This window comes from Pelodiscus sinensis, chromosome 32 (assembly GCF_052426305.1).
Source record: "Pelodiscus sinensis isolate ZL-2025 chromosome 32, ASM5242630v1, whole genome shotgun sequence".
Lineage (NCBI taxonomy): Eukaryota > Metazoa > Chordata > Testudines > Trionychidae > Pelodiscus > Pelodiscus sinensis.
The window spans coordinates 522,255-534,445 of record NC_143083.1 but is presented as its reverse complement, the minus strand read 5'-3'; the positions used below and the strand labels follow the sequence as shown (position 1 = coordinate 534,445).

General features: G+C 44.4%; 1 protein-coding gene across 7 annotated transcripts in view; it reads left to right on the top strand.

The window, feature by feature from the left end:
• The window catches only part of CALR3 (calreticulin 3), a 43,938-nt gene that overhangs the window by 11,833 nt on the left and 19,914 nt on the right, over window positions 1–12,191 (top strand). For 5 of the 7 annotated variants that reach the window (XR_016348205.1, XM_089774977.1, XM_075903373.2 and 2 more), the window contains 3 exons: window positions 5,482–5,685; window positions 7,539–7,633; window positions 11,401–11,610. Coding sequence is in view for 6 of the 7 variants with exons in the window: in XM_089774977.1 (XP_089631103.1) it covers window positions 5,482–5,685; window positions 7,539–7,633; window positions 11,401–11,610 (509 nt within the window). In the remaining variant the exon portion in view is untranslated. The remainder of the gene's footprint in view (window positions 1–5,481; window positions 5,686–7,538; window positions 7,634–11,400; window positions 11,611–12,191) is intronic. The other 2 variants (XM_089774978.1, XM_075903375.2) reach the window with 1 other exon arrangement.

Below are 12,191 nucleotides of genomic sequence, written 5' to 3'. Positions count from 1 at the left end.
AGAATTTGTAGGATCTGAAAAATGAAAACAAACAACTTATATTTGATGTGACTGAGATAAGGAGGTGAAAATATAGGCCTTGTCTACACTGAGAGATAAAGTCAAATTTAGTAAGGTATGTTATTTAGCATCTGATTTAGTAAAATCAATGATGCATGTCCTCACTATGTGCAAAAGTTTGACGTGGCTATCATTGACTTTGATAGCAATGCACTGTGGGTAGCTATCCCACAGTTCCTGCTGCACAGTTAGGCTCCCAGTGCTGGATGGGACCAACGTAGTGCAGTGGGTGTTCTGGTACGTGTTGTCAATACCCATCTCCTCCCTCCCTACTCCCTGCACTACAATGCACTCATCTCTTTCACCCCACCCCAGTTGAAAATGATGGTAAACAATCTTTTTATGCCCTTTTTCCCTTTGTTATCCTAAAATGCTAGGAACCTTTAGAGAAGAGAGAGATAAGACAGAAAAAAATATAACCACTATATAAATCCATGGTATGCCCACATCTTGAATATTGTGTGTGCAATTCTGGTCATCTCTTCTCAAAAAAGATATACAGGTTGGTCCTCTTTGGATCTCCTAGGGAGATTGCTTCCCTCCTGGGCTCCCCTATCAGCCCTGTTCACTGGCACTGGCTCCAGATAGGGCTGTGCTCCCTGCCACACCAACCCAGCTTATGCAAATGCCATAGCAGGATAAGCGTAGAACTCATCATGGAATCCATTCAGGAGCCAAGTTCTATAGCAACCAGTATGTCCAGAGCCTACCCTCTCCTCATAGGGAAGCTGTTCCATACACACAAACATTTTTATTGTTTTTCTTTGTTTTTTTAAAATTCCAATACAAGCTGAACCTCTGAAATCCAGGACTCTCTGGTCTGGCAGCATCTTGCTGGACCAGAGAGCTCTGCTGGGACTGGGGCTGGCCAGGATCCAGAGTGCAACATAAGCTGGGTTGGTGTGGCAGGGAGCACAGCCCTATCTGGAGCCAGTGCCAGTGAACAGGGCTGATAGGGGAGCCCAGGAGGGAAGCAATCTCCCTAGGAGATCCAAAGAGGTCCAACCTGTATATCTTTTTTGAGAAGAGATGACCAGAATTGCACACACAATATTCAAGATGTGGGCATACCATGGATTTATATAGTGGTTATATTTTTTTCTGTCTTATCTCTCTCTTCTCTAAAGGTTCCTAGCATTTTATTTGATTTTTTTTTTATTGACTGCTGCTGTGCATTGAGCAGATGTGGATTGTTTGCTTACAATGACCCTATGATCTCTTTCTTTAATGGTCACAGCTAATTTAGACTCCACCATTCTGTATGTATAGCTAGGATTATTTTTTCTCTATGTGCATTACTTTGCATTTATCAGCACTGAATTTCATATGTCATTTTTGTGACCAATCAGAGCTGTCCTGTCCCTAAGACAGTTTGAGGCAATTGCCCCACAGTGGCCACCTCAATGGTCTTATGACTGAGTCCCAGGGTGACCCAAAGAATTACCTGGGGCCTGACATGAGGCAGCAGCCTGGATTCACCTTGGTGGCGGGAGCCAGAGCATCCTGGCAGCCTGCTCTGTCCCACCGCCCTCTGTGCTTGGCTTCACTGTGGTGGTGGGAGAGGGCAGTGTGGCAGAGCAGAGCAGGCTGCTGGGCCACTCTGGCTCCCACCACTGCAGTGAGTGCAGGGGAGACCTCTGCTGCCACCCCATGCCAGGCTCCCTGGTAATCTCCAGCTTGAATTGCTCAAGGGAAGGGTAAGGAGGAAGAGAAAGGGAAGGTGCAGGCAGTGCTTGGCCTACGGTGGCTGCCCTGGGCCTCACTCCTGAGGTACAGGTGAGGGTTGCTGCAGGTCCCCCGCCCCCTTAGGACAGGGCTGGCCACATGCAGCTCTTTGCTCAGAGAAATATGTCTCTTTCCCAGCTTTATTTAAAACATAAAAAATGTCCGGGATTTGGGGAGGGGACGGCAGCACCTGCCTTCAGTGGAACATTGGATTGCCTTTTGGAGCTGCATGCCAGGACAGTTCATGGCCACTCTTTGCACATGCCCCAGCGCCTGGAGGGAGAAGAGTGTGGCTGCGGCATCTGGTATCTGGTGAGACCCACGTTAATAAAAGAATAAAATAATCTGGGGTTGCCTGGCTCTGGGAGAGGGGTGGGTAGCTCTTTGCACTACTATCTATGGCTATTTTGGCTCTTAGGGTGTGTCTAGACTACAGGGTTTTGTCAACAAAAGTGGACTTTTGTTGACAAAACTATACCTCCGTCTACACTTCTGCTGAGTTCTGTTGACAGTGAGTCGACAGAACACGGCAGTTTTATCAACGGCGGTAAACCTCATTCTAAGAGGAATAACACCTTTTTTTGACAGAGTTATGTCGAAAAAAGGCGCTATTGCATCCACACTGCTTTTTCAAAAGAGAGAGTCTAGACTGTCGAAAAAGTGGCTTGCTTTGTCAACAGAACTGGCTGTAGTCTAGATGTTCTTTTTTTTTTTGACAGAGGCTTTATCGACTGTATCTGTCAACAAAGCCTCTGTTGACAAAAGCCTGTAGTCTAGACGTACCCTTAGGCTGTGTCTACACTGGGCCACTTATTCCGGAAAAGCAGCCACTCTTTCGGAATAACTTGCCAGCTGTCTACACTGGCCGCTTGCTTTTCCGGAAAAGCAATGACGATCTACTGTAAAATTGTCAGTGTTTTCTGGAAAAACTATGCTGCTCCGGTTCGGGCAAAAGTCCTTTTCCGGAAAAACTATGCCAGAAAAGGGCCAGTGTAGACAGCACAGTAGTCTTTTCCGCAAAAAAGCCCCGATCGCGAAAATGACGATCGGGGCTTTTTTCCGGAAAAGCGCGTCTACATTGGCCACGGGCGCTTTTCCGGAAAAAGTGCTTTTCCGCAAAAGCATCCTGCCAATGTAGATGCACTTTTTCTGGAAATACTTATAACGGAAAACTGTTCCGTTTTAAGCATTTCCGGAAAAGGATGCCAGTGTAGACGTAGCCTTAGTGTCTAACTGGTTGGCCACTGCTGCCCTAGGGGATGGCCCTGGGCCCAGTTACTTGGTTTTGTGAGAGTCCTCTGATATTCTTCACAATCAGCTTTGGACCTAACTCAAATAATTTTGTATCATCTGCAAATTTTGCCTTCTCACTGCTCATTTCTCCAGATCACTTATGAATACCTTGAACAGTACTGGTCCCAGTTCATGTCCTTTGGGGAGACACTGCTATTTACTTGTTTTCACTCTGAAACTGCTTTTCCTGCTTTTAAAAAAAATATAAACCACTCTGATTCAGGAGTCTCTGGTCCAGCAACATCCGTGGTTCAGCAGGACCATGGATGTTGCTGGACTAGAGGGCCCTGGCAGCTGGAAGTGGACACCGATGGCTGGGAGTCCTGGAAATGGTGTCTGGAAGCCACACCAGGAGCAGGACTGCAGCAAGGGGGATGGGGTGGGGTGGCAGCTGGTAACACAGCTGGACTGGGAGTGGAGCCAGGCCAGTGGCTGGGAGCCTGGCTGGGGCCAGGAGTGGGACCCAGGAGGTGGGATCAACAATGAGGTCAACAGTCAGGAGGGTGTTAGCCGACGGTTAGGGCAGTGTGTGTGTGTATGTTTTTGAGAAAAGGTTTAACGTTTGTGTTTTTACTGCTAGGACCGGGGTTCCATTACAGAGGGTGGCCAGCAGGCCAACAGACGCCCCGTTATATAGGAAGAGCTTATTACACCTTAGATTTTAACTGCTAGAACACAAAGTTCCTTCGCAGCGGGCAGCCTGGGAAAGGCTGGAAAGGTGCCCCAACGGATCTTGTTACCTGGGAGTGACACAGATCCAAACGCCCAAGCTTTCCTTATGTCTGTCCCTTTATGACCGGCTGAAGTTTTTTTAAATTGTGCTTGGTTTTGTTACAACAACTGAAGGAGTTAGGTTAAAACTTAAACAGTTACAGGTTTATTAAAAGACTTATAAAAGCATATGGTTACAATGGCTATTGCTTTATTTTTTAAATGCTAACAAATACAGATTTTAAAAATGGTTACAAAGAAAATAAAGATAGAAAATAGAAATAATGATACCAAGTGACAGCTTAATCTTTAAAGAGCTTTAAGTTTATGTATATATATACTTAAACAAAGGACCACATCCAGGTACAATTTTTACCCCTTTCTGTGCCTTTTGACTTTAGCGTGTTAGGCCAGGGCCGGTCTCTTAATTTCTAGGAAAGACGAATACGAGGTGGGCGTCCCCTTGGAACCTCGGGAGATCAAACACCAAACCTGACCAGCAGATAGATGGTAGATTGACACTCAGAGAAAATGCGCTGCTGGACCCATCTATATACCCCTGGGGGCCCGTATCCTTTTTTTTTATTTAAGATGCTGAATTGTACTGGTTCGTTTTGTGGCGCCAGTTCTTACAAGCAAGTTTCAAGTTAATTTACACTTGCAAGAGAGATAACTAAATTGTGAGCACTAGACATTTTTTACTGGGCGAGAGATTCCTCCCCCCGCGGATGGATGTGTGTTCGTATTAATATGGGTTTTAGTCAAGGGCACTCCTTGGCAGCCTCTTGGTTAGCAATTGGCGTATCTCTGTTTACAGCCATTCACGGTTACACAGCCTGGGCCTTCTGCTCTGTGTGCCCTGTATGCTTCAGGCAAGCAAAAATGGATGTTACAAGGGGGTTCCTGTCTGGCTACAGAGGGGAACCTGGGAGCTGTGACTAGCGGCCAGGAGGAGAGCCTGGCTGGGAGGCTGGCAGCTCCCTAGGATAGCACAGTCAGGCCAGACCACTCAAGTTCCGAGAGTGCTAGACCAGGGAGGTCCAACTGTATATTTAACCAGTTACTGATTCATAAGAGAATCTTCTTTCTTATTTCATGACTAGTTTAAGTCATGAAATAAGATACTTCGATGAGTATCTTGTCAAAGGCTTTCTGAAAGTCCAAGTACACTATCTATATTCCCTGAATCGCCCTTCTTCCCCTCTTTGTTGACCCCCTCAAAGGCTTTTAATAGATTATTTCCATATTTCTGTATCATTTCTGATACAAATTAAAATATGCCTTGCTGTGTGCTCTTTATACAAATTATCACATATTAAGTGCTGTTTTTTGTGATTTCATTTAAAACTCTCTTGTTATGTCATTCTTTTTGTGATGTTTTGTCAACATTTACATTACACTGATGTAAAGCGTGAGATGTAAGCCACAGAGTTACTCTGAATTTATAACAGTGTAAATTACATGAGAATGTCCCCTACTTTAAATTTAAATGAAGACAGTTGAACCCATGATTTCCACAGCAAATTTTGCATCCATCCAGTTCATAAATTAATATTGATTCAAAATCTATTTGCCTTCACAGAGATGTTCTGGATTCCTATTCTAACGTAATTAAAATCTGTTTTGTTTTTATATGCTATTGATAAAATCGTAAGTATTATGTTACCATATGTAAATATTAATGTTTTATAGGTCTGCAAACTACCGAAAATTCTAAATTTTATGCCATTTCATCACGATTTAAACCATTTAACAATAAAGGAAGATCTCTGGTCATTCAATATACAGTAAAACATGAGCAGAAAATAGATTGTGGTGGTGGATACGTTAAGGTCTTTTCCTCAAACTTGGATCAGAAAAATATGAGTGGAGATTCACAGTATTACATTATGTTTGGTGAGTTTAGTTACATGTATCAGAGGGGTAGCCGTGTTAGTCTGGATCTGCAAAAGTGACAAGGAGTCCTGTAGCACCTATATAGGACATGTGCATTGCTAAAATATTGTCACAATAGCTGCACAATTATTCAGAGACAAATCCAGAACTGATACAGCAAAAGATTTAATGCAAGACTTCCCTGAAAAGGTAAAAAATGCTGTGACTGATCAGCAATTCAGCATCTATCTGGTTCAAATATTTTTAAGCATGAATTGTCAAAATACGTATTATAATTATAAATGATTTGATATTCTCATAAAACAATACAGAAAAGAGAGACAGAATCACCAGGCAGAAAGGGTCTAGCTGCAGGAGCCCCTCTCCTGATCCTGGACTGCCCCAGCCCCGACCCTCCCACCCCCAAGGCACCCTTTAGGGAGGTTGGGGGGGGACTAGGTTCCCCAGATTCATACAGGAATATTTCTGGCTGTTCCCCTTTATCAGGAAGCAAGGGCAAAGTGCATTGTGTGCTGCATTCCTCACTCTGGTTGGGGAGTACAGGGTGTAGGCACACTTGGACTTGCCCCAGCCAGGGGACATGCACCTCTCCCCCAACTGCATGCTGGAGCTGTAGCAGCCATGGAAAGGTGCTTCTCACCTGACCCCAAGTTGCTGTGGTGAAAGAGGTCTGGAGAAGTCTTCTCATCACCAGCCCCACTCCAGAATAATGATTTAAATGAGGAAAAATAAAAATTAAGGTCCCAAGCAACACCAGATAAATCTTCTAGTATATTTATACTAAAGGATTTACCCAGCATTGCTTGGGTCCTTTTGGGGATTTAAGGCCGGGAGTGCAGGAGTCAGGGCAGGGGGTTGGGATGTGTATGTGGGAGGTTTCAGGGGAGAGTATGGTGTGTGCAGGAATCAGAGCAGGGTGTGGAAGGAGCAGGAATTGGCAGCGGGGGCTCAGGGCAGGCAGTGAGTGCAGGATTCAGGGTGGGGGGGGTGAAAGGCTCAGGGCGGGGGGTGGGAGTGCAGGAGAGAGGGCAGGTGGTGAGGAGGTGTAGGAATAAGGGCAGTTGTGAGGCTAGCTGGGGCTGTATGGGCTCCAGTGCCCTGTTACTGGCTGCTCCTTGAAGGTAGCCGGGGTGCTCCCCGAGGGGGCTGCAGCAGCAGGGCCAGTGGAATGGGTTACATTGGGGAGGGTTCTTAAACTGTTCTATCTCCGCTGAGGGCTGCCCACCTCCTTCCTATGCTGTGTAGCCTAGTGCAGTAGCCTGGTAGTGAAGGAACCCCAGTCTTGAGCTGTGGCAACTCAGTCTCTAAGCATTTTGTCATGAATTGATACTCTGGGTAGTGCCTCCCCCCCCCCCCCCAAGCACACTTTGTTATCTTAGTAAAATCAGAGTATAACTGTGAGGCTAATCTAGAAATTGGAAGAGAAGCAATGGGAACAGAAATGGGAATTGATCAAGTGACCTATGGTATTGAGGGATGACATGAATAAAAAAGATATGAAATAAGCTGTATGGCTACGTCTAGACTGGCCCCAAATTCCGGAAAAGGGATGCAAAGCAGGTAAATCAGCATAGGGAAATCCGCGGGATATTTAAATATCCCCCGCGGATTTAAATAAACATGTCCGCCGCTTTTTTTCCGGCTTGGGGAAAAGCCGGAAAAAAGCGTCTAGACTGGCCCGATCCTCCGGAATAAAGCCCTATTCCGGAGGAGCTCTTATTCCTACTTTGAATAATTCCTTCAAATTTCCCTATGCTGACTTACCTGCTTTGCATCCCTTTTCCGGAATTTGGGGCCAGTCTAGACGTAGCCTATGTGTATAAAAAGAATAGACAGTATGACTTTTTTTATAGGACCAGATATCTGTGGATCTGAAACAAAGAAAGTCCATGTTATTTTAAATTACAAGAGTAAACCTCATCCAATCAAGAAACAAATCAGATGCAAGGTAAATACTGGAATATAAAAAGTTTTAAAGATTGTTGAAGATCCTGAAAATAGTTATGTTGAAATTCACCTAATAGCTGCATTTAGGTAACTTTAAACAGGCTCTTTCACTAACTAATAATTTAAAAGTCTGTCATACTAAAAACATTGTAAAGGCACTAATTGCAACTCAGTAATTAAAGCTGAGTTCAATTTTGCATTTTAAAGCACGGATTCAATCTCATTGTTTTGTCTGCAAAATACGGTATATCCTCCAAGCTTACATCACTAGGTCTCTACTACCATTACCAGTGTGCATACCTTTAGGGGGTACATTAACTCATTTAAATCAATGTGTCTCAGCCAAGGGTGGTCATGGGATGAGTTGGGGGGGGTTGCTGATGCAGGGCTAGCTTTAGGGGGTGACAAGTAGATCAGTGCCACCAAGTGGCCCTGTGAAACTAAATTATATGCTTCAGCGCAAGCATCAAATGGCAGCTGAAGTAAGTATCTTTGTTTTGCGTCACTTCCCCCCACTCCGGTAGTTTTTAAGTTATATGAAAATTGGGGTACAGAAGACAAATCAACATGTTTGGATTTTTAAGTATAATCATAACTGTGAATTTCCTGGATTTGTAATGCTTTCTTTTGGTATAGTTACAACATCCCTGTAAAGATTTTCACCTATAAGTGACTGATACCATAACTTACCTTTGTTTTTGTCTGGGATGTAAATTAGGAAAGTATTTTTGGATTGTGGGTAGGAGGTTTTGTATCTTTATGTCCTTTCCATGACTATCAACGTTATGCTCTCTGCATTATAATACTTCCTATGGGCAAGCCAGGATAGACAGTGCTTACTCTGGACTCCGTGGCTACGTCTACATTGGCATCCCTTTCCGGAAAAGGGATGCTAATGAGACCAGTCGCAATTGCAAATCCGTGGGGGATTTAAATATCCCCCGCGGCATTTGCATTTACATGGCTGCCGCTTTTTTCTGGCTTGGGGATAAGCCGGAGAAAAGCGCCAGTCTAGATGTGATTCTCCGGAAAATAAGCCCTTTTCCGGAGGATTTCTTATTCCTACTTTCAAGTCAAGTAGGCACTTTCAAGTAGGAATCGCGTCTAGACTGGCGCTTTTCTCCGGCTTATCCCCAAGCCGGAAAAAAGCGGCAGCCATGTAAATGCAAATGCCGCGGGGGATATTTAAATCCCCCGCGGATTTGCAATTGCGACTCGTCTCATTAGCATCCCTTTTCCAGAAAGGGATGCCAATGTAGACGTAGCCCATCAGTGCTGATCTGACTGCCATACAGAAGAGTAAGCCAGGAACAGTTCAAAGCTTTCCCTTCTCAACACAGAGACGTTCACAAAGAAGGAATAGTCAGATGTTTCACATTTAAAATGTAGACTCGCTTACTGTTTTCTCTTGCTACTTTTTCAAAGTCAGATATATTTCTTGACTTAAAGATTTTTAACTAGACTTTATCTTGCATAATCCTGCAAAGAATCCTAATGCCAAATTTATGACAATTATCATTTCAAAGGCAAGATTTGAGGTGCCATTCACAAGTCTCTAAGGTCCCATGGGACTCCTTGGCTATGTCTAGACTGGCATGATTTTCCGCAAATGCTTTTAACGGAAAAGTTTAAAATGGTTAAAATGTTCCCCTACAGGTTTATGTGTGTTGCCATTTCTGATGTCTAATTTATGTCCATTTATCCTTTGTCATAGAGTCTGTCCAGTTTGGCCAATATACATGGCAGAGGGGCATTGCTGACATTAGATGGCATATATTAGAGGTTGTGCAGTTATATGAGCACTGATGTTGTGGCTTATGTGATTAGGTCCTATGATGGTGTCACTTGTATAAATATGTGAATAGAGTTGGCGGGGATAGGTTCCTGGGTGAGTGTATCTCAGGTGTGAAGTGTGGCTGTTGGAAAGTATTTGCTTCAAGTTGGAGGGTTGTCTGTAGGCGAGGATTGGTCTGTCTCCCAAGGCTTTTGAGAGTGAGCGATCGTTTTCCAGGATAGGTTGCAGATTGTCAGTGTGGTGCTGGGGGGCTGTATGGGGCACGTCTTCACTCACTATGCCAGATATCAACATTCTGACATTTGATTTAGCAGTTCTAGTATAGACTTGTAAATGGAATGCTGAGATCAGCTCCAGCTGGTGCCTGTACTCCTCACTGCCATGCCTGGCTTAGGGTAAGCCAGTTCTGACTACATATTTATGTAGCTGGAGTTGCATACCTTAAGCCCGTGGTCCCCAACACGGGCACTGGCCCCGGGCACATGGCGCACGGGCGCACGGCGGGGGGGGAGCGCCGGGCGCGTGGCACTCGGCGGAGGGGGGGAGTGCCGGCCCCGGGCGCGCGGCCCTTGGAGGGGGCCCCGCCCCCGGGCGCGCGGCTAGGGGGGGCCCGGCGCGCGGCTAGGGGGGGCCCCGCCCCCGGGTGCGCAAGTGTCCCCGCCCTCTGGCGGGCCAACGGCCACGCCCCCTGGTGCCCTACAACCTCAAAAGGTTGGGGACCACTGCCTTAAGCCAATCTTACAGATCTAGTGTAGATGTGGCCTAGCTGATGACCAGTGGTGTTATTTTCCTTGTTGGGCCTGTCTTGGAGAAGTAAATTCCTGGGAACTTGTTTGGCTCTGCCAATCTATTTTTTCACTTCCCCAGGTGGGCATTTAAGTGTTAAGAATGCCTGATAAAGACATCAGAAATGATAACACACATAAACCTGTAGGGGAACATTTTAACCTGCCTGGGCACTCAAATAATGGATTTAAAAGTAGTCATTCTTGTACAAAGGAATTTCACCAGCCAATTACAGAGAGAGAGACATTAATCACATTATAAAGCCAGTCTTCCCTACCTTTAACACCTCATTTTTTAATCAAAAGTTAAGTATGGGACACTTCTAGCCCACTTTATTAGCTTCATTAGCACAGGTCCTACAATTGACAGGTACCTTTTTTCTATTATAAAATACTTGGTTTCTGTTTATTCCTCTTCGGGTCATCATCTGATGAAGTGGGTTTTGCCCATTAAAGCTCATGATATTATATATTTTTCTTAGTCTCTAACCTGCCACAGGACTACTCATTGTTTTTAAAGTGACAGACTAACACAGCTACCCCTCTGAGATTTTTTGAGGATGTGAGATTCAGTATGCGGGCTACCCTGGGGACAGTGGGCAACCCCAGCCCTCTGTCACCACAGCAGCTTGGGGCTAAGTAAGAAGCACCTATCCATGGCCATTGCAACTGCAGGGGGCACAGCTGGAGGAGGGGTGCTTGTACCCTGGATGCAGGACAGACATACAGACACACAAACAAACTACAAAATATATAGTAGATAGCTGTCCCTTTCTCTGTTCCTGCTGCCTGCTGTCCCAATGGAGTTGTAGCTGTCCTGGTCCCCATCTCTGGCCCCTTACTTCCCTCTTGTGGTCATTCTACAGTATAACTCACTTCTACAGACCCCCCCCCCTTTCATTTTTTATGAGAAATAATTGCATTCCAAGCATATCCCATTCCTTGCTTGAAGGTATGATAAGAGGAAGCTACATACCAAATTTGGTGGTCCTACTTTTTACCATTTAAGAGGAGTTCTTGAACAAATGAACTCAGAGATGGACAGACACACATCTCTAAAATACATAGTAAAGATTTTCTGCATTAAAGTGATTCTAATGCAAATTGGTTCTAAAAGTGGTACATGTTTTAGTGGTACTTCCAAGTGGCGGAAGAAAATATTTAACTTCCTTTCTTTAACATTTATAGGTTGATGGATTCACTCATTTATACACACTGATTTTAAGACCAGATCAGACTTATGAAGTGAAAATTGATAATGAAATAGTTGAATCGGGCAATTTAGAAGATGATTGGGATTTCTTGCCGCCAAGGAAAATAAATCATCCTTCAGCAAAGAAACCCAAGGACTGGGATGATATACCTCAAATTGATGATCCAAATGATGTCAAGCCTAAGGTGGTTTCTTTTTCCTGAATATTCCTCTGTCCGTTATTTTTGTAGAAGTACATACTTGTCAGAAATATCTGATTATTTTATTATAATTGAACTCAGATTTGTTACTACTCTTCATATCAATACGTAGAGCTACTTCAAATACATAGTCAAATTGAGCCTGGAGAAACTTCTCTTGGCAAGGGCGTTCTTTGTGTCTAGCAGCTGCAAGTCATGAAAATATGATTATTTGACTCAGGTGCTTTACAGCAAACCTAAATTGGGAGATACCCAGCTGCAATGCTTCACATCACTGTACCAAAGTTGGCCTGGAACCAAGACTAAGAAATGCCCCATCCATTCCACAGATATACACACTGTGGGTATGTCTACACTACAGCACTAATTTGAACTAACTTAATTCGAATTATTTCGAATTAACTAAGATAATTCAAATTAGTGCATCTAGACCTAAAAACTAATTCAACGTAGCGTTTTGCTAATTCAAAATAGCATGTCCACATTGAGTGGACCCTGAACCGAAGTTAAGGCTGGCTGGAACCAGTGCTGGCAGGGCATCAGGTTAGGACTTAGAGTGTGGAGCT